Source organism: Eutrema salsugineum, unplaced genomic scaffold (genome assembly GCF_000478725.1).
Source record: "Eutrema salsugineum unplaced genomic scaffold, Eutsalg1_0 scaffold_12, whole genome shotgun sequence".
Lineage (NCBI taxonomy): Eukaryota > Viridiplantae > Streptophyta > Magnoliopsida > Brassicales > Brassicaceae > Eutrema > Eutrema salsugineum.
The window spans coordinates 8,105,691-8,127,898 of NW_006256895.1; the positions used below are offsets into that span (position 1 = coordinate 8,105,691).

The 22,208-nt window shown below is 38.0% G+C and overlaps 1 protein-coding gene and 1 non-coding gene across 2 annotated transcripts; one reads left to right on the top strand and one right to left on the bottom strand.

The window, feature by feature from the left end:
- Positions 1–13,560: 13,560 nt before the first annotated feature.
- On the top strand, positions 13,561–13,668 carry LOC112089585. The gene has a single exon (XR_002901219.1). It is a non-coding gene; the product is annotated as a small nucleolar RNA R71 (small nucleolar RNA).
- Positions 13,669–15,808: 2,140 nt separating this feature from the next.
- On the bottom strand, positions 15,809–19,678 carry LOC18025643. The gene is made up of 12 exons (XM_006408759.2): positions 19,387–19,678; positions 19,224–19,314; positions 19,023–19,147; positions 18,018–18,935; positions 17,671–17,944; positions 17,467–17,593; positions 17,266–17,390; positions 16,687–16,768; positions 16,481–16,598; positions 16,184–16,347; positions 15,990–16,110; positions 15,809–15,859 (listed from the first exon to the last, which is right to left on the bottom strand). The coding sequence occupies exons 4-12, from the start codon at positions 18,195–18,197 to the stop codon at positions 15,851–15,853; spliced, it is 1,200 nt and encodes a 399-aa protein (XP_006408822.2). The 5' UTR covers positions 18,198–18,935; positions 19,023–19,147; positions 19,224–19,314; positions 19,387–19,678; the 3' UTR covers positions 15,809–15,850.
- Between the last annotated feature and the right edge of the window lie 2,530 nt (positions 19,679–22,208).

Consider the following 22,208-nt stretch of genomic DNA (forward strand, 5'->3'; position numbering starts at 1 on the left):
GTTTTGGTGTAAGACAAACACATTGCATGAATCCCACAAATCTGATTTACTTATTGATGCTTCGACTGTATCTGCTCTTGTTCCATGTGTTATAACTGGTAGTATCTGCCTAAAATCTCCGTCAAGTAGCACTGCCCGAATAGTTTTCCGCTTGCTGAAGAATCTTCTGAAGATATTAAATTGCTTATTGACCTTTAAACTGCTTCGAATGTGTGGCGATGCGACATTGGGGCTTCGTCCCATACAATGAGATCAGTTTTGAGCAGTAATTCTGCGAGCATTGTGCCAGGCTTTATTTCACATACAGAATCTGCAGTTACATTTAGAGGTATCTTGAATCTTGAATGTGCTGTTCGGCCACCCGGTAAAAGAAGGGCTGCAATACCCGATGAAGCAACAGGCAGTACTACTCTTCTGGTAGACCTTAGCTTTGCAATTATTGTTTTGTAAACAAATGTTTTTCCAGTTCCTCCAGGACCGTTGAGGAAGAATAGTTTACCAAGGTTATTGTCCACTGAATCAAGAACTGCGTCGAACGCCATCTTTTGCTCATTATTCATACTTCCGTAGTTTCTTTCATACTCCTCCTTTTCTTGCTTTATATTGTACCGATACTCCTGTGTAAGCAAGTTGTTGCCTATTTTTTTTAATGATGTTTAAATCAGGCTTAGGCATTGTGTCGAAATCGGTGAGGGAGCGTTCGTGCTGATGTAGAAGTTTTTCAATCTCAATCAAAGTATATTGCCGTAAATCATCCTCATCTAAATTCAAGCTTTTAAACCCCAACTCCCTACGTGTCTTGTAAAGTATGTCTTCAGATAATGATTTCCAACAATGTTCCCATAGCTTTAATGGGTCAGCAACCTCACAATATATGAGCAGAGTGACGAATAAATGTCGGAGGTGATTTGGAGTTGCCCATCTATTTGCTTTGTCCATTGCTTTATGCCATTCAAGATCATTCTCCAGCAAACCTCAAGCATAACATGCTGCTTTAAATGAACTTTGTACTTCACCATTAACTTCGAGTATGTCTTCGAAGCATGTTCGGCTTACTACGACATTCAACAAAATTCTGAGGTAGTATAAGCCTCCAGCTTTTGGATGGATGTTAACAATTCTACCTATGGTTTTCACCCGTTTTCTTTATTCCAAATCTTTGTCTCCTTGTCCCACACATAGTATTTAGGGAACTCCACATATGTCCATTTTCTGGCCTCTTCACAACGTCTATTTGCCGCCATCCATTCAGTAAACATTGTTTTGTCAATACCATATCGGGATAAGAGCCGGCCTAGATTGTCTGTATCCTTATAAGTGATGTATTGCTGGCCTGGGAGATGAATAATCAGTTTCTGCACAGCTGGTTTCCGTTTGTGGATGTCGTATGCAAATGTACGCCACATAGCTTCACATGCTGCTAAGTAACGACAATCAAGATACTCTTTGATTTCATTCCTTTCTTGGACAACTCTTTCTGCATCAGTGACCTTCTTTAATCATAATCGTTGCTTTATCCACTCCCTTTGTAATAGACTTGAACAGGTATTTCACAGCATTTGTCGTATTGCACCATTCGACGTTTATGTGTGCCTCGTACTTTTTCAAGATATCAACATTATGTGGTATCACAAATCGATTATCCAACGTGGTGCGTCCCTTTTTTACAAAAGCATCTTCTTTCTTCCGATGACGGTAGATAATATAACCAGATTTGTCGATGGAGGTGAAATCATTATATGGACGTGGATATTTTTTGTACATACCTGCTTATCCATGCAAGGTGATGTTGGTCTATCCTGTCCACATGGACCATGCATCATGTGTTTTTCCACAAGCTCGAACCCAATGGGGTCTTCTTTTTTGTTGGGTAGTTCGGCAGAGATCATTGAATTAATATCATCTGCAGTTGGAATTTTTGGTGCTTTATCTAACCATAGAAGTATATGTGCATGTGGCAGTCCGCGTTTTTGGAATTCGATGGTATGTAGTACTGTTTCAAAAAATGTAGGATATATTTTAAATATGTTTATATGAAATAAATAACTTTCTATGAACTATTCTGTTATGTTAAGGATGTTTGAATGTGTACCTGCAATACATGGTTCGAAGAAGGTGCCTTGTTCGAGATCTTTTTTAGCAGTTCATCGAGCTTCATTTTGAATACACGACATTCAATATCAGGTCTGTCATTCCCAGTTTCACCACCATAGGTTGCTATATGTTCTCTAATTTCTTTCCAATTTGGATTAGCAGTCATTGTGAGGAACAAAGTTGGATTCCCATAAGTTCGACAGATAGCCATGGCATCATGATATTTCTCAATCATGTATCGTGGCCCTCCTGTAAAACTTGATGGTAAGATAAATCTTTTCCCAAGTTTTTTGGCGTCTGTTTCTCCTTTATCCACCGCATCAAAAACATTGTTGTACAGGTCTGCTCTTAACTGGTCTTGATTGTCTTTTGCCCATCGTAGCCTTTCTTGCTCAATAGCTGTGTATGCATCAACTACATATTGGTGAAGTAGACGACCTCCCTTTATAATAGTCATCCCTTCTGCAAGTCGAGTTTGGATTTGATATGCATAAAACTCTCGTATACTAATAAATGTTCTCTTTCGCTCGCCAACTTGAGTTACCGCATGGGGAATCTCTGAGTGGAATCCATATTCTCCATAAGGAAACAATAGAGGATATTGTAAGCTCATAAACAGAGGGTGGTCATCCCTTATCTCTTGCAGGTGGTTTGATTGCAACTCTAATACGGTATCTCGGTAGCTGTTGGTAGCTGTTAAATCACCAACAATTAACCCTGCAACTTCGTTGATTTGTGGGAGATCATATTGCTTGCCTTTCCCTTTTTGACCAACCAATCTTACTGATAACTCTTTAATCTCATTTGAGTTGTAGCAATCTCTGGCCTTTCGGAAAAATTTAGCCAGACAGTTGTGGTCATCCAACATTTCAACCAGACCAATGACTATTTCTTCTTCAAGTTGGCCAGCAGAGTTTCTTCTTGACATCGTTTTCATACGATTTGAGATTTCATTCTCAGTGTCAACTATCCACATTTGTAAGAATTTTGGTGGCTTCCCAGGCATAGGTATCAAGGATCCTATACGGTGGTACAGAGAACCTTGTATTCGGAAAGCTGGTGGTCCATTTCCAGATGTAACTCTGTGATCAATACTTGTTCCTATCGACGTGAAAGCTAGGAGGGAGTTGTAGACTCGTATGTTGACACGAAAGGGCGAACTGTTAGCATGAAGTTTAGCTAGAAAAGAGGGCATGCATCTCTTTGATTGCGGGGAGTTTGACACGTCTTTGTTGGCAACATATTGTATATATAGGTTCTCCTGTCTGCATGTCATTTCCAGTTCTTTCTGAATACCACACCAAAGCTTTGCATTTGGGGCATTCTTGTAGTGGGTTCTTTTCAGCCAATGAAGCTGGGAGATGGCAAATTTGTGTTATTTTGGAAATAAAATACTACGCCCCTTGTGGGCGAAACTAACCCTTGATAATTATTCAATGAATCAGAAGACGTACCTTTAAGTTCTTTTCTTTCTTTTCGAGTTAATAGTTGGAAACTTGTAGAAGCGTTTCCTGTTTTTGATTTATTGATCTATTTGACTTTAGTTTTTTTTTTTTTTTTGCTTAAAAGGGCAAAACAAAACTTACCTCGTTGTCTGCTTGAAAATCTTTTTGATAATATTAAAGCCTGTCTCATGGCGCGGGCGTTTTTACGCCTTACTACAAAAGTGAGAGAATGAAGTTTTAATGTTTTTTCCTTTCGTAATCATGAGTAGTGGGTGTATAACAGAGTATAAATCAGTAATTGTGCTAGTACCATAGTCAGAGCTCCTCTCACAACCACCTATTTGGTAGTACACATTCAGAGGGTTAGATAGATTTTAGGAGACATTGTTTGATGTTATATTTATGATTCAATATGTAGAAAATATTAGGTAACTTACAATCAAAATACTTCCGAGTTCTTGCAGGCGGAGTGTTCCTGGACTTTTTTGGTACTGCTGCATGAATAGTTGTGTGGTCATTGTTTGTGAAGTTTAAGTATTTGGCCCTCTTGTCACATGTTTAATACATGGGTGTTCTCTACCTTTCGATGGTGGTGGGGTTGTTGGTGCGTCTGCGGCCGATTTGGTCTGTAAAGGGTGAGCACTTGTAAGGTTTGAACTTGATGGTATTGTTTGCGTCTTATGCAGCCTTCCTCTTTTTCGCCAGCTTTGCGAAAGCATGATTGTTTTTCTCATTGATCGTGCATTCTTAGTAGAGACTACATTGCATATATGAATGGGAATTGTAGGTAGTCTGTGATTTTATTTCCGAATGATTGGTAAGTAATTTATGAATAGATATATGTGTTTACCGTATTTGGAGCATTTGTCACACCCACCTATCAAAGGGAAATTAAATACCGTTAACACATAAGATGACTGTTATTTAAAAAAATAATAATGCATTTCTTGTATTGAAATACTTACAGTGATAACACTTGACTCTGTTTGTTTGAGTGGTGTCAGTGTCGGCCTGTTGGCGTAGTCCATGTGTTTGACCTAATATATTAGTTAAGATATTATCAGAATTTTAAAAGTTAATATTATGTGTTTGGGTATGTACGTAATCAAACGTAGTTGTTTTCAATTGTTAATAGCACTTGTATCCTCCGGCAAGCACTCCGCTTCACGTTTTCTTTTTCCCTGTTTACGTGAATCCATCAAAGAAAGCCGGTGGACTCTTGTTGATTAGAATCCTGCAACATGATGAACAATTGTAGCTTTGAGTAATCTTATTGTAATAAGAGATGTGCGTTTCTAAATTTTCTTAGAAAGAATTTTAGTGAGTGTCGTTCTTGGTGATTTGATATTATTAAACAAAATGGTAGACTTTCTCCTATGGTTGGACTTTAATTTTCAGTTTTTAAGTTTCTGTGCTTCGTCAAGCTTAGTTACAATATATATTGGTTTCCTACATTTGGGAAATGTTCAGAAATACCTTTTTACTGATATTTACGAATTACTATCCATTACAATTTATGCTTGCGTACAGCGAGGATGTTATTTTATATGTAGTGTCTGCTAATGGTTTTAAAGTATGTGCTTTCCTAGGATAAATTGAGTCTTCTGAGGAGATGGCTTACCTTGTATTTACTTGTCGCAGATTAGGCAGTCGTCTTTCTGGGTTTCTCTTGTTTAATTTCCCTCTGACTGTATCCAAGTTGAGTTGTAGTTTTTGTATACGTTCGTCGGTGTTTTTCCACTGTAAGAGGTTTTGGTTTTCTAAGTTGTTTGTTTAGAGGTTTTTATTTTTTGGAGGGGATCATATATTATGTTTATATTGTTTGATAATATAATTAATACGTAATATTTTTGTTCGTGATTAAAAAGGAAAGTTTGTTTTTTGTATGGTAAGGGTGCGACTAAATCCTTTTATATAGGAAGCCATTGATGAGGTATGATGGTCTAAAGCTATGATGGTGGCATAATTGAGTCAATCTTTCAAATTAGGAAGCTATTGATGAGTATGGTTATGTATAACGGTGATCCCGGTGTAATTTGATTTTTTGAATTACATATTTAATTATTGAGTTTAGGGTGAGTTCTTTTTTGCGTTTACGATTTTAAAGGTTTATCTTTTGAATTGCATTTTTATGTTTAGTACTCATCATATTGATAGTTAAATACACGTTTTTTTTGGGCTTTAAAAAGAGGGAAAAAATAATTGTAGTTATTCATTTTGGTGGGCTTTTTTTCCCTGGATGCTTTTTTTTTTATAGTTTTTGTCATCTGAAGCAAACATTGTATGAAATAAGGAAGGCCTAGATTTGTTTTTGTGGTTAGAGTTACTCGTGAAGGGCTCATGAACTGTTAAGCATAAAGCAAATAGTGAAATATTTTATTTAATATAGTAAAGCAAAGTGTTTGATAGAAAGAATTGGTCCAACAGTGGGACTTCAAAGAGGTGAATAATGATAGAGATACGTTAAAAAAAAAATCGGGCTCATGAAATGTTAAGCATAAAGCAAACAGTGGAATATTTTATTCAATATAGTTAAGCAAAGTGTTTCATAGAAATAGTTGGTCCAACAGTGGGACTTCAAAGACGTGAATAATGATAGAGATACGTTAAAAAAAACGGGTAGGTGTGTGTCGTTTAGTAATTGTAACGTGGACGCTTTACGTCCTTAGACATTCCCTCCTCAGCTGTGACATCAGAGGTCTCCTCGGCGTGGTTGTTTTCAACGTTTAGCCCGGTGGAGTTTGGACCTGTTGTGATGTTGTCTTCAATTAAACGGGAGACAGTGATAGTCTGGCGAGCAGCAGTAAAACTATATGGCTTGACCTTGACTTGGAATTTGCAGGTGCGACCAATGATGTCGTGGAGATACTGAGGAATTGTGTTGTTAAAATCTTCATCACCGTCGTTTTTGTCACCCTTGATGCGGGGTTGTAAACGGGGTTTGTTATTTTCGTTTTACTAAGCTTCAGGTTTTAAATTTATAACTCCTAAATGTCTGCAAGTGCACAGATGTGCGCTGTAGTACTTAGGGTATCGATCCACAAAGACTTAGTTGTTTCAGTACGAATTCACTGCAACGCTTAAATCAGATTAGAACTAAAAAGGTTTTGGGTTTTGGTTTTGGGTTTTGGGTGTTACTAAATCTAAACTAGAAAGCAATTAAAAACTAAAAAGCAATTAACAAAAACGAAAGCAAGTAAAGCAACTTAAAAGTGATTAAACTAGGCGATTGAAAATAAAGAACAAGCGAATGGAAAGCAAATAAAATTGAAGGTTGTAAGCAATGAAAAACAAACGTTGGGGCTCAAGGGGTTTTGCAGGGGTTCATAGACTATGCTAGGTCGATTTTAAACAGGTGATAAAAGTAATCAACTACGTATGTTCTAGAACTCGAGGCACGGAATTATGAATAGCCTACTTTCGCAGCACTAAACAACTATCTCTCGCAACCCTAATCAGTAGGTTTCCACTCTGATTCTGGAAGGGAGAAGATGCAATAGCAGAACAAGACTCATCAATATTCACAACTCAACTACAGGTAGGTTTCCACTCCTATAGACGAATTGCTTGTTTCACCCTAGTTCAGACAATCAATGAAAGCTTTCGCAACATATCATATCAGATCAGCTTCTAAGTGGCCAGCAAAGAATCACATAGTAAGATTAAAGGCCAACGAAGAACATCTAGAAGATTAATAATCCTAAATCTATCGATTCATAAGCAAAGACACATGAAATTCCCTTTGAACAATCCCTTTAAACCCAACTGGGTAACTACTCAAACATATTGTAAACAATCATCACAGAGTATTGAAAGTTGCAGGAAATTAAAGAAAAGAAGGAAGAAGAACGAAGAACGGAAGGGACGACGGAGGCGCGATGTCTTCCTCCAGCGGCGGCTCCTCCTCCAAGGGCGGCGGCCTCCTAGGGTTTAGAAGCCGAAAATCTGTATCTCTCTCTCTAAGTTTGTCTCTCCTTCGATTCCCCTCTTTAGAATGACCTAAAAGGGGTATTTATAGCTTCTGGGGTGGTTCTAGACACTTAGGGCTAACGAAAGGAATTGATCTGGGCTTTCATTAAGTCGTCGGGAAAGTGAACGACCAAAGTCCGCGGTCGCGGTGGCTCTACCCATGGGAAAATGGGTGTTGGCCGCGGTCCTGGCACTTGCTCTCTTCCGGAACTGCATTTTCTATCATTCTTGCATCGGGAGTATCTGAAGATCTAACCGTTGGATTGTCTCCAAACCAAGTGCATTAGAAAGCTGGTTGGATCCTATATGTTGTCTCAAAGTTTGGGGGTGATCATACGGTGAAAAGGTCTTCATCGCTTGTCATACTTCTGACGGTCTGCATTTATCCAAAATTGCTCATTTGTTCCAAATTGCATATCTTTTGCCCAAGTTTCCTGTAAAGTCTTTTGAAACTCTAAAACATTGAAAACACTTTAAAAACCTTTGAAAACAGAGTTAAAACACCTGCATAAGATACAATTATGATCCATAAAAGTGGTCAAAATACAGTGTTATCAACTCCTCCAGACTTACCTTTTTGTTTGTCCTCAAACAAACTTAAGTCAGGAAAGAAATTTTTGAAAAATCGCAGGAACTAAACAATATCTCAGTGACCGTCCTTCTAAACCATAACTTATCGTGAAACATCTAATTGGATCTAGTCTAGAAAATTCTCACCAAAATACAAGCAAACTAGTCCGTTAATCCGTCATGCGAAAATCTACACACTTAGATCTGACTTCCAGTCAATTAGCTCTTAACATTCATTAGAAATCTCGGTGGTTCTCATCAAAGAAAGTCTAGACAAGGCAATCTAGGCTAGGTGTAAAAAAGGGTTATTCTAGGGGTAAGGCTTAAAGTGTTTACGGGTTACCTGAAGATCTGGAGAATGCAAGATATTATGCAAAACCGCTAGAGAGAGTGAAGCTGTTGGTATCCACAGTTTTCAGTCACTTTCTTCTTGCCATAGATAACTGGCCTTCTTCCTCAGGTTCTCTCCTAACTCCCCCAGACTTAGATTTTTGTAAATCTTTCAAAAACATAGCTCTATAAACGCTTAGTAGATTCTTCTTGCTCCACAAATTTCGACAATCAATGACTCATTAGGCTTTTTGTTTCCCTCTATCTTTTCATTCGTTTTTTTTTTCTTGAAAGAGAGGGAACACCTTTAGATATAGAGTCTTAGAGAGCACGAAATTACCAGTTAAGATTTGTCTTGTAAAGCTTCTTGATGTTTCTGATACTCTTCCTTCCCAATTCCATTCAGTCTCCTTTGTGAGTGACTGAAAACTGCGTCGCTCCTCTTCTCTCCGACGTTTTTGCACATATCTGCTGATATAAACTAAAGAGAGAATGCACGAGGATTGAAAACAAGGGTTTTGGGTTTAGGGTATGGTACCAGATAAAGATAAACTGGTCATCTAGGACGACAAAGAGTGGTAAAAGTGAGGGTAAAAGACGTCCTAGATGTGTATGTCGATGCCTGCCTAAAATCAATGATGAGAAAATTAAATGTCAATATTAAGGTCAAATAAAATGAGCTAGTATATCCTGTCAGAAAGAATCTCCATGAATAGAAGTCCTCTGGTGGGATTTCGTAATGCAAGTATTCTAGCTACCGCGTAGTCTAGGCCTAAATCACAAAAAGAGCAAAAAACGAGGAAATAGCGTACAAGCACACTGGTCTAATTTATCATAATATTGTTTATTGTGTTTCTGGTTTGAAAACTTTTTTTTTATGAAAAACATTTTGAAAAATTTTATGTGTCCAAAACAAACTCAAAACAAATCAAATTTCATTAGTAACGGATGAACATCCTCCCCCAGACTTATTTCACACTGTCCTCAGCGTGATAAATCTCGGAAAGAATGGTAAAGAATATAGAAAAGTTGAAATGTTTAAGTGAACTTATCGTGTTGGAGAGTGCTGCTCGTCTTTTGTATTTGTTCTTCCTTATTGAAAATCTGAAATTAAATGAAACAGAAACAAAGCAATGGAAATAGAAAATAAAGGTCAAAGGGAAATAGATAAAATACCAAGTGGGTTGCCTCCCACTAAGCGCTTGTTTCAAGTCATTAGCTTGACATTGTTGCTCGATTAGAATTAACCGGGGTCGTGACACTCCTTGATCTCATCATTGGCCAATGATGGATCAATCAAAAACATCACTTCTCTTTCTTCTTCGGTTTCTTCAGCCAGGCATCTTCGGAATAACCCATCAGCACATCTCTTATAGAGATAGGGTTCATCCCAAAAATAATGTCTTACGTCTTTCAGAAACTTTTTCTTCCTATACCCGAAAAATTGCGGGGGCTCTACATCAGCTGCTAAGTAATTTGCTATGTGCCTAAACCATGGGGTGTTGAAAGCATCTGCTTGTCGCATTAGAGGACGTGGTGGTGCGGTATTAGCATTGGTGGGGGTTGTATCTATATCATAGATGTTTTCTTCAGGCAAACTGTCATTTAAAGGCAATCTTTCTTCAACTCGAATTCGTGAAAGATGGTCTGCAACTCCATTATCTGCTCCTTTCCGATCTCGAATTTCGATATCGAATTCTTGCAGTAGGAGGATCCATCTTATCAACCGAGGTTTAGCGTCTTTCTTAGACATTAAATACTTGATTGCAGCATGATCAGTATTAACTATGACCATAGATCCTACGAGATAAGAACGGAATTTTTCAAATGCAAATACGACAGCTAGAAGTTCTTTCTCTGTTGTAGCATAATTGCATTGAGCTTCGTCTAGAGTTCTGCTTGCGTAGTAGATTACGTGCAGTTTCTTATCTTTTCGTTGGCCAAGCACTGCTCCGACTGCATAGTCACTTGCATCGCACATGATTTCGAATGGGAGTTCCCAATCAGGTGCTTGCACGACTGGAGCGGAAACAAGGGCTTGTTTGATCTTATGAAACGCGGCTAAGCACTCATCATCGAACTCGAAGTTCGTTCCTTGCAAAGCAAACGCGTAAGAGGTCTAGCTATTTGAGAAAAATCTTTTATGAATCGCCTATAGAATCTTGCGTGTCCTAAGAAACTACGAATTCCTTTTACGTTTGTGGGTGGTTGTAGGCTGGTCATGATCTCGATTTTAGCTTTGTCAACTTCAATACCTTTTCCGGAAATTCTGTGCCCAAGCACGATTCCGTCTTGTACCATGAAGTGACATTTTTCCCAATTTAATACTAAGTGCTTATCTTCACATCTTTGCAGAACTTTACCAAGGTTGCCTAAGCATTTTTCAAAAGAAGATCCATAGACAGAGAAATCGTCCATGAATACTTCCATGAAATCCTCAATAAAATCTGTGAAGATCGACATCATGCACCGCTGGAAGGTAGCAGGTGCATTACACAGTCCAAAAGGCATACGTCGGTAGGCGAACGTGCCATATGGACATGTGAATGTCGTTTTTTCTTGATCTTCCGGGCGAATAGGAATTTGGAAAAATTCGGAGTATCCATCAAGGAAGCAATAGTAAGGGTGATTAGCTAATCTTTCTAGCATTTGATCTATGAAGGGAAGTGGAAAATGATCTTTCCTAGTTGCTGCATTCAGTTTCCGGTAATCGATGCACCTACGATGTCCAGTTACTGTTCTTGTAGCGATCATTTCATCTTTATCATTTTTAATGACAGTGACTCCTCCTTTCTTCGGAACAACATGAACTGGGCTAACCCAAGTGCTATCTGAGATAGGAAAGATTATTCCAGCTTCTAAAAGCTTCATAATCTCCTTCTTGACAACATCCATGAGATTAGGGTTCAGTCTCCTTTGACTTTCGATCGAGTTTTTAGCATTATCCTCTAGATTAATCTTGTGCATACAAAGATCTGGAGAGATTCCAGGTATGTCATCAAGTGAATATCCTAAGGTTTTTCTATGCTTTCTCAGCTCAGTCAACAGCATTGTGGTTTCTTCTTCCGTCAAACCAGAATTTATTTTGACAGGATAAGTAGAATTTGGTCCAAGGAAAGCGTACTTAAGTCCGACGGGAAGAGGTTTAAGCTCGACTTTAGGGGCTTTAAGCTTGCTCCAAGGATCGTTAATTGCTGCAGCAGTGTCTTTAGGAGGTGTAGGAATGTTTGTTTGGTCCTTAAGATCTAGATAGTTTAGAGGTTTCCTATAAGTTTCGGATTTATCAAGCATACATGCGCACTCACTCGAAATTTCTTCAAGGAAATTGCGTTCATCTTTTGCGGGTGAAAGCGTGACACTTAAAGGGTCTTCTAGAAGCAGATCTTCATATACTTCCTCAATAATTCCGTCTAACTCATCAACCCAACAAATTTTGCCATCCAGAGTTGGTTTATCGAAACTTTTGGTCATGTCAAATTGCATAACTAGGCCGGCTAGATGAAGGTCAATTTTTCCTTCAGGAACATTGATTATGGCTCCGGCTGTAGATAAGAATGGCCGTCCAAGAATAAGTGGATCCTTAGGTTCTTTTTCTAGTTATAGAACTACGAAATCGGTGGGTATGGAACATTTTTCGATTTCGACGGGAACATCTACTAAGATACCTACAGGTTGTCTAACGGAACGATCAGCTAATACTATAGAAATTTTAGTGGGCTTGAAAGTGTGGTGTCCTAAACGTTTTGCTACTGAAAGAAGCATCATGTTTATGCTAGATCCTAAATCACAGAGAGCACGCTCAAAAGCTACATCTTTGATGGTGCAGGAAAGTACAAAGCTTCCAGGATCATTTTTCTTTTCAGGGATTTGGCTTTGCAGGATAGAACTACATTCATGGGTTATCATCATAACGCCTTCTTCAAGAGTTAAAGAATTTGTTAGAATACCCTTCATGTATTTTCTTAAAGCAGGAATCATAGCACAAGCTTCTACGAAAGGTAATCTCACATTTAATTGATCGATTAACTCTTTCAGCTTAGCTTTTTCTTTCTCTTTCTTAGGGGCTCTTAAGGCTCTAGGATATGGAGGTTTAGGTTTATAGACACGAGTTGGTGGAGGAGGAATCGGGTCTTCTCCAAGGATTTCTCGGGATGAATCTTCTCTTACTTGTTCTCCATCCTTTTCTCCTACCACTTTCTTTTCAACATCTTCATTCGTGATTCTTTATTTTTCTTTCTCCTTTTCCTTACCCTTTTTCCCATCTTCGGGATCTTTAGGAAATTCAGGTTCTTTGTAAGCTAATCCACTCCTAAGTGTGATAGCTTTCACATCATCGGTGGGATCTGCTTCACTTGAGCTTTCGAAAGAATTTTCACTTGGCTCCTCTTCGGATTTTTCTAAGTTTTTAGAATTAGTTTTGGCCATTATGCTAAGGAGGGTGGATAGTCTTTCATCGAAATCCTTCTGCATCTCTTTTAGTTCAGATCTAAGATCACTAATCTCTTTAGACCTAGATTTTTCAAGCTCTATAATTCTTTTGTTTAGGTTTTCAGCTTCAGAAGAGGGAAAACTAGGATATGGAATAGGATTAGATTGAATACCCAAGATTGGTTTGGGAGGTGGTGTCCAGGCAAGCTCAGAAGACGGTTTCCCGCGGTCAGAGGGCTCACGACCGCGGTGAAACAGGTCTTGGCCGCGGTCAGAACAGCTACGACCGCGGTGAAACCTTGCTTGGCCGCGGTCCGGATGAATGGACCCGCGGTGATCATAAACGAATGGAAAATCTTGAATTTGATAAACTTCTGCAGTGTTAGGCATCCCTTGATCATAAGAATCCATTGGGTTGTCCCAGCCATCAAAGTTACACGTATTGTGTACCCTATTTGGTTGTTGCAATCCAATATGACTCATTATGTGACGGAGACACTTTATAACTTCTGAAATTTCTTCTTTCTTCTCAGGAAGTGCAGAATTACCAAAGGTTACTTGATTTTGGATGCTGTTTCCTAAATTTTTAATGAAAACGTGAGCATCTTCTACAGATCTAGTTGTGAAATCCCCATTACTTGCTATATCAAAAGAGGGTCGCAACTCTGGAGTTATACCGCGATAGAAGATACCTATCGCGGTATATCCATGGTGTTCCTCGGCATATCCATGGTGTGGACAATCTCTTTGGTATTCCCTAAACCTTTCCCAAGTATCTAAAAGATCTTCATCTTCTTTTTGTTTAAAAGTTATTATCTTCTTTCTCAAGAGATTTGAACGATTTCTAGTGTAAAAACGATTTAGGAAAGCAGTTCTACACGCTGCCCACGTTTTTAGTGAAGCAGGTGGCAAAGATTTTTGCCATTTGCCGGCCTTATCTCTAAGAGAGAATGGGAAAAGACTACACTTGTGGTAATTCCCATTTGCTGTAATGGTTGCACATAATTCTTCGAAAGTCTCGATATGGTCTATCGGGTTTTCGAATGAATAACCAGAGAATTGATTTTGTTGAACTAAATGGATATGGGGTACCTTAATTTCGGTTTTGCCATCCTCTGGTAAGGCTGGTTGAATAGCTCTTCGATCTCCCATGAACTTTTTGAGTGAATCGAAACTTCCAATCAGTTCATTATCATCTTTGTGTTTGACCGATCCGATTAGCTCATTGTCATCATAAATCGGTTCTTCAAACTCATCAGCAGTCAGGTCATCATCGCTTGGATCACCATCCACACGATTTGGTGGATCACCACGAGTTCCGGGAACATGTTCATGGTCTCTCATCTCAGAGAAACCTGAAAAATTCAAAAGAAAAAGTAAAAATAAACAAGTGTTCTAATGGATTTAAGCTGGGATTCGCAACGAAACAAATTTAAGTCCCCGGCAACGGCGCCAAAAACTTGATGCGGGATTGTAAACGGGGTTTGTTGTTTTCGTTTTACTAAGCTTCAGGTTTTAAATTTATAACCCCTAAATGTCTGCAAGTGCACAGATGTGCGCTGTAGTACTTAGGGTATCGATCCACAGAGATTTAGTTGTTTTAGTACGAATTCACTGCAACGCTTAAATCAGATTAGAACTAAAAAGGTTTTGGGTTTTGGTTTTGGGTTTTGGTTGTCACTAAATCAAACTAGAAAGCAATTAAAAACTAAAAAGCAATTGACAAAAACGAAAGCAAGTAAAGCAACTAAAAAGCGATTAAACTAAGCGATTGAAAACAAAGAACAAGCGAATGGAAAGCAAATAAAATTGAAGGTTGTAAACAATGAAAAACAAACGTTGGGGCTCAAGGGGTTTCGTAGGGGTTCATAGTCTATGCTAGGTCGATTTTAAACAAGTGATAAAGGTAATCAACTACGCATGTTCTAGAACTCGAGGCACGGAAGTATGAATAGCTTACTTTCGCAGCACTAAACAACTATCTCTCGCAACCCTAATCAGTAGGTTTCCACTCTGATTCTGGAAGGGAGAAGATGCAATAGCAGAACAAGACTCATCAATATTCACAACTCAACTACAGGTAGGTTTCCACTCCTATAGAAGAATTGCTCGTTTCACCCTAGTTCAGACAATCAATGAAAGCTTTCGCAACATATCATATCAGATCAGCTTCTAAGTGGCCAGCAAAAAATCACGCAGTAAGATTAAAGGCAAACGAAGAACATCTAGAAGATTAATAATCCTAAATCTATCGATTCATAAGCAAAGACACATGAAATTCCCTTTGAACAATCCCTTTAAACCCAACTGGGTAACTACTCAAACATATTGTAAACAATCATCACAGAGTATTGAAAATTACAGGAAATTAAAGAAAAGAAGGAAGAAGAACGAAGAACGGAAGGGACGACGGAGGCGCGATGTCTTCCTCCAGCGGCGGCTCCTCCTCCAAGAGCGGCGGCCTCCTAGGGTTTAGAAGCCGAAAATCTCTATCTCTCTCTCTAAGATTGTCTCTCCTTCGATTCCCCTCTTTAGAATGACCTAAAAGGGGTATTTATAGCTTCTGGGGTGGTTCTGGACACTTAGGGCTTCAAAAATAACGAAAGGAATTGATCTGGGCTTTAATTAAGTCGTCGGAATAGTGAACGACCAAAGTCCGCGGTCGCGGTGGCTCTACCCGCGGGAAAATGGGTGTTGGCCGCGGTCCCGGCACTTGCTCTCTTCCGGAACTGCATTTTCTGTCATTCTTGCATCGGGAGTATCTGAAGATCTAACCGTTGGATTGTCTTCAAACCAAGTGCATTAGAAAGCTGGTTGGATCCTCTATGTTGTCGCAAATTTTGGGGGTGAGCAGACGGTGAGAAGGTCTTCATCGCTTGTCATACTTCTGACGGTCTGCATTTATCCAAAATTGCTCATTTGTTCCAAATTGCATATCTTTTGCCCAAGTTTCCTGTAAAGTCTTTTGAAACTCTAAAACATTGAAAACACTTTAAAAACCTTTGAAAACAGAGTTAAAACACCTGCATAAGATACAATTATGATCCATAAAAGTGGTCAAAATACGGTATTATCAACCCTACAATGGAGAGAAATAAGTTTGCAAAGTTGGTGTAATTTTCAATGGGGGCAGTTTGGAAAGTTGACTCATACCGCTTTCATTTTGTTCATAACTTCTGGAGCTTCTCGGCCACAAAGTTTGGTGACTTCACTGTCGAAAAGGACAAAGGTTGCGAGGCCGTTGGTATCGCGGACTGCAACTTCAATACGATAACTGGAAATACAAAAGAAATTCTCTGAGATTTGTTATCGTGCGTCTTATCTGTGAGTTGGGTTAAATATCAAACCTGAGAAGGCCGAGGTTGTTGGGTTTTTTACACTTGGGATTGGTGCAGAACAATGATGTTTCTGATTTTCTCATTTTGTTCTTACACCCGGTGCAGGAGATGAAGTTCCATCCATATTCTCTGAGTACATCCACAATTGTTGCAGTGCAAACAAAGCTAGCGATCTAGTAAGATGGTTGGAATAGGTTTTGGTTTGTTAACCATGGCTGATATGTTTGTGCCTTTGGATTGCTGTGTGAATAGTAGTTTGTGGCCACCTATATATTACTGTTAGTAAAATGGTAGAAAATTGCTTACCTGTGGAGTTTCATCTTGTACGAACTTCTGAATCTCATTTAACGTCACGGTCTCAAGTTTTGTAACTGCGCTGGAGGAGCTGTTTACAGCTGCAGCACTTTCTCCATCTGTACCTAGCCTAAAGTATAAATGTGGGAGGCTGATTTAGTTCTTGCACGAAAATGGTTGAAGTGCAATTGAAATGTAGATTATTAGTGTTAACTTACTTCTCCGGAAATTCTTTGGTTTCAGAAATGTCAGAATCGAAGAAAAGACGGGTGGCAGATGTGGAGCTCAGTGCGATAGCATCTGCAATTTTTAGACGGTGTTAAATTATAATAAAAACTAGTAACATCTGAAACTTGTTCTTTAATTTGTAGGCGGCACATGTATCGAAATTTTGAAACATAAAAGGCAAATATTTTGAAGATATTTTTCTCATCAATTTACAGAGAAAAGTTTCGACCTTAAAAAAAGGTATACTAACCAGTGCAATAAAATAACGTTGAGCAAACTGGAAAAATAGAAGTAAAATAACTTTGAAGCAGAATTTGTTTATTAGTGTGGGAAAAATAAAATGATGTATATTGTGGGGAAAATAATATTCGAATAAAATACATACTTCTTTTGTTTAAAAAATCTGAATTTTAAAATTTCTAAACATAATCAAACGAATAAACTTATATAGGTGGATTCATGATTTTGTTGATGTGGTTCTTGCTGTTTTTCTTTTTCATTTAGGCTACAGCAAGTTTTTTTTTTTTTTTTGGCATGACAGAATTGTCAAGAAAAACGCAGAATGATACCTCCAACTGTTTTTGGGTTTATGGTGGTGATCAAGATTACAGCCGGTTTGGTTTCACTTTCATTCCAGCGAGTGCGGAATTTTGCAGCAATTTTGTCCCAGAGGTATATACGGACGGTTTCGCCACTGTTAATAAGAATAGGAAAATGGTGTTTAAACATAAGGTATTAAGAGGTGTGTTTGAGATTGTGGAGTTACGTACTCTTTCATTTGCACATGTAAGAAAACCATGGCATCTTGTTTCCCATCTGGAGTTTCTGGAACTACAGACATTGGCGTAGGATTGTGGAGGTTATCTCCCTTTATGAGGCGGATGTGGCCGATGATATCTGCATTGAAAGCAACCTCAAAGACTTTCAGTTACTGGTCTGGTGGTGTGAGAAGTTGAGGTGAGAGATTTGGTTACCATAAAGGTCGCAGTGTCTGTCCACAATGGGAGCTAAATCTTGGAAAGTCCGGAGCCTGAACTGCTGGGTATCAATTTTGTGGTCGGCATCATTTTGTTCGTCGAAAGTTGTGTGGTTTGTGAAGCTGATGCCGTGTTTGTGTGATGACACCTTGTAAAGAGTTTTGCAATCGGTGATCATGAAGTTTTTCATCTTATAAATTGAGTTTGCCTTCAACGCCTGTTTGTAGCGGAATAATCGGTTCGCCGATATGAATCCCTGCATCGTTGTTGACTGTAAAAAGTTGATTAGATATGACAATACCTTTTTAAAATGAATCTCTATTTAAAGTATATATTTGGCATACCTTGGTGTCGATCAGGAGCAGTTCTACACCCATCAGTATGTTGCCTTTTTTAAAATTCCGAGACTCCCAAAAATGAATCAGCCTGACCAAAACTTCATCCTTGCAGAAATCACCTTCAAGGTCATCAAACGTTTTGATGGAGAGTGGTTTCAGAGTAGAAGTTGTAGCATTTGGCGCCATGTCTCTTTGTTTAGAAGCTATTTGTGAGGGAGATAGTGTGGTGGTGGGGTTGTGGGAACTGAGTTTTTATAGTCATCTTTGTTAGGAGGTTTGATTGTGAAAGTAGTGGTCATTTACTTCGCCTGAATTGAAAGCTCCTGTAACTGTGAGGGATGTCAATCGATTTGTTTGCTGTGTAACAGAAATGGTGAAGCTTCGATGGTATGAGGGTTGAAGAAGATTTAGGTTTAAATTACTATTGGGCTGTTTAGGTGTTGTATAATCTGTATTAATATGAAATGGGCTTATATTGGTGTGTATTTTGTACAATAACTGTAGGCCTATCTGTAATCCTCTTATTATTATTATTGTACCCCATTTTTTTTTTTGGGTTTGATTACGTAGAGACAATGGATTTGTTTTGTTGGATATGTTTGGTTTGGGCTTATCTGTAGTCTTGTTTTTAAAAGTACACCCATTATAGTTTTTGTTTGTTTACGTAGACATGTTTGTTTTTTTTTTCCTGGTTCTTTTTTTTAAGGGAGTATATGAGATTTTTTGGAATGACTTTTTTTCCTTATTGAACATTGGTGGGAAAGTAGATATGTCATGCAAATAATATCGGTATTATTTTCGATGGGTGAACTAAATTGTCGCATCTATTGTTGGATTGTAGTCATCGCCGTCTTCTTCTGAGAGATGCCAATGTGCAATCGAAGTAAAATCTTGACACTGGGGTTGTATGAAGCTGTAGTTTCCCTGCATTGATTTTTTTTTTGGGTTAGTGGATTTCGGGTCTTATTTGGTTAATTGATTAAGCGATTATTTGAGTTCATTTTAATGGACCTTTATATATTTTTGGGTTGATGCTTGTGATCAGCATAGTTGAGTGTTTCAGATCTTTGATGCATAAGGCTTGGCGGAAATACGCTGCCTGTTCATCCCATATTAAGACTTTGATGATGGTGTTTCTGTGAATATTCGATAAATTTTTATGTCATTTGAGGTTTTATTCGTTATTTTGGTAATTAATTGTGTTGTGCGTACCTGGTGATTTCGAGGCCTACCCAAACAATTGTTTTGGAGTTTGGTTGTCTGAGATTTATACCTTGTATAATTCGTATCTTGCCGATGACATCTGCAATAAATTGTTGTTAGTTTGGAGATTTTTTTTTGGTTACTAATTTGGTAGTGAATGTGTAATACGAACCTGGTAGCTCAGTGTTTGTGCCTCCTAAACTTTGTAGGCTGTTGTAGTTCTTTAGCCAGAATTTGTTGGTAGGTATCGTGGGTAAGTTTCCAGTCAGTGCAAAAATAATAGTTTTTTTTGTCAGCCGAAGGACATATTGATGTGGAGTGAGTTTGAACCTCTGGTTATTTGAACGGACTATGAATTGGGAGACTCCATATATTCCTCCTTCCCTTAAGTAATTCTTGTATTGCTCTGCTATGGAATAATGCATGGTAGCCTCGATCATTTCACCCTGTTTGTGATCATGATTTACGTTAGTGGTAGATAAGTTCAGGCTGATAATTTAAGGAGAAGATGTGTATACATTTACGTCTAAAAGAAGGAATGTGGTCCCCATTTTTATCTCTTTGTTTGTGTGGTGATGTGTTTCCCACAGACGATTGATACGTAAGCAGAGTGTGACACTTAAGGGGCCCATCCTTAAGGTCCTTAAATCAAAGTATGTTGTGGGTGTAGGTGTGTACAGCGTTCCTGGGAAGAGGTTTTATTAGAGTAGATTCTAAGCCGGCAGACAGTAGTATATAATTTTGTTTTTGTGAGATGCGAGATCCTTTTTTTTACCTGTTTGTATGTCGTTCTTATGATGTATTGGGAGATCAACGTTTCTGAAGCTGGAGATTGGCATCCCTTTGTTTGCTATTTTCTGGAATTTTTTGTTAATGTCAGTCTTTAGTTTTCTTCTGCTTCTGTTTTTGGTTGATGAACGTTTGCTTTATTTATATGTCTTCGTGTTATGTGAAGCTATTATTAATGAGTTTAAGAACCGATCTCCGTGATTGTTTCTGATTGATTTGTGTTTTTTTTTTTGGGAGGCAAATATTGGGTTTTTGATTTTTCATGTTTCTCATAATTTTCACTATATTTAAATGGCATAGAAAGGGATCTTTGTGAAGCTATTATTAATGAGTTTAAGAACCGAGTGATTGTTTCTGATTGATTTGTGTTCTTTTTTGGGAGGCAAATATTGAGTTTTTGATTTTTCATGTTTCTCATGATTTTCACTATATTTAAATGACATAGAAAGGGATATTTGTTTCCCATATTTGTTTAATTTGTATTGTAGATTGTTTAGATTCTGAATTTGGTAGGTACTTTATACAGCTAAAGGAAATGCATGCCTTTTTGTTAATTAGTAGATCCTATATATTGGGTGACCACTATCACAGCTGGTACGAATCATTGTACGGTAATGGGTATATTACGTTCATTTGTTTTGTGGGGGTGTTAATAAGATTTTATGTATAAGTCATTTGTGGGTTTCATTTGGGCCACCGATAATTGCTTGTATAAGTATTAATAAGTTTTGTTGACTTATTAGTGGTGCTGACGTGGCATCCTCCCAGAACATATTATTTTGGCTGATGTGGATACCCTGAGGAACCTCAAACTTCTCCTTTTATTATAGTAGATTCAAAGATTGTCTACTACCACTGTTTTTTTAGTGATTCAAAAAAGGAATGATTTTTGAATGGTAAATGAAAAATAGAATAAACTGAAAAGGTCAAGAAAGCAATAGTATTTTATTTTATTTTTTGGGAAGAGAAAGCGTGGATAGAAAATAGAGAAGATAAATGTGTAAAGAGAAAAGTAGAGCAAAAAGCATCTCCTTTATATAAAAGGGATTGATTTTCTGGTCTCTTAGTTATGATTTCCTGGTCTCTCAGCTATACCACATCAGCAAAAATAATCAACAAAATAATCAGCCAATGAGAACATTTGAAAGTCACGCATAACTAAGAAAACTTTAATTACGTTAAAAGAGTGATTGCAGAATTATGAAATCAGGCCACTCAACACAGTAACACAGAAAATTGAATAGAAAGAAGCTCATTAGATAGAGACCCAAAACATTAGCCCAAAACGAAATCCAGAATACATTTGAGCTTCCCCACCTTTCTCTGCTTTCCTCATACCCTAAATTCACCGCAACAGTTTCCCCTCAAACGATTCATCTTCATCCTATCTCCAAATCAGATTCAACGAAAGGAAAGCTCAAACCATAAGTCGTTACAAAATACCTTCAAACTTAATTTCTCTAACAAAGTAACTTCACACTTAAATCACCCTTCAAACCTAAATCCACGATGGAGAATCTCAAACATCAATCGTTCCTAATAACTTCCACATCACCGCCACTTCTCCATCCTCTTTATATAAATTCTGATCCTTCCACCAATACAATTTACAACTCATTTCTACCCATCATATACTATCACAGCCATGGCATCCTCTGAACCTGTTGGAGTAGTTAGAAAAACAAAGAGGTAATCGAACAGACATGATGGCCAATGATCTGTTTTGTGTTTTGAATTTTTTGATATATTATCTTCTTTATAAATTGCACCGAGCATTATTCATCCGAACTTAAAATATTGTCATCGCAATTTCTTCACATAATTGTCAACACTTTTTTTGTCTAGTTTCGAAAACCCAATCGGCAACTGTCAACACAAATCCAGAAGACCAATTCCAAGGCTTTCCCTCTTTGTAGTCTTAATTATTTTTGGATCTGTGCTATTCGATCAAGCTATTGAAAGGTCAAAAATCGTTTTTTCGTCTTCTCATCTTCTAATCTTACAGATTCATTGGCGTCTCTTTGAGACAGAAATGAGGCCAAAGATTCTATGTCTGACCTTATTTTTAATTTGAAGCAGTATTATCTTCACCCATAATCTGTTATTACGAGTCCTCTTTACCTACGGGTAAGTTGAAAACAGGCGGCTACGATTCAGTAGCTAGGTTATTGGCTTTAATTTCTTTACAGAATTGAACAATATTGT

Excerpts from the sequence above, each read along its gene's own strand:
- LOC18025643 (XM_006408759.2), bottom strand. The coding sequence starts at position 18,197 with ATGGCGCCAAATGCTACAACTTCTACTCTGAAACCACTCTCCATCAAA. Across the intron at positions 17,945-18,017 it reads TGCTCCTGATCGACACCAAG|TCAACAACGATGCAGGGATT; the intron begins GTATGCCAAATA and ends AACTTTTTACAG. Across the intron at positions 16,599-16,686 it reads ACCAAAGAATTTCCGGAGAA|GCTAGGTACAGATGGAGAAA; the intron begins GTAAGTTAACAC and ends TTTATACTTTAG.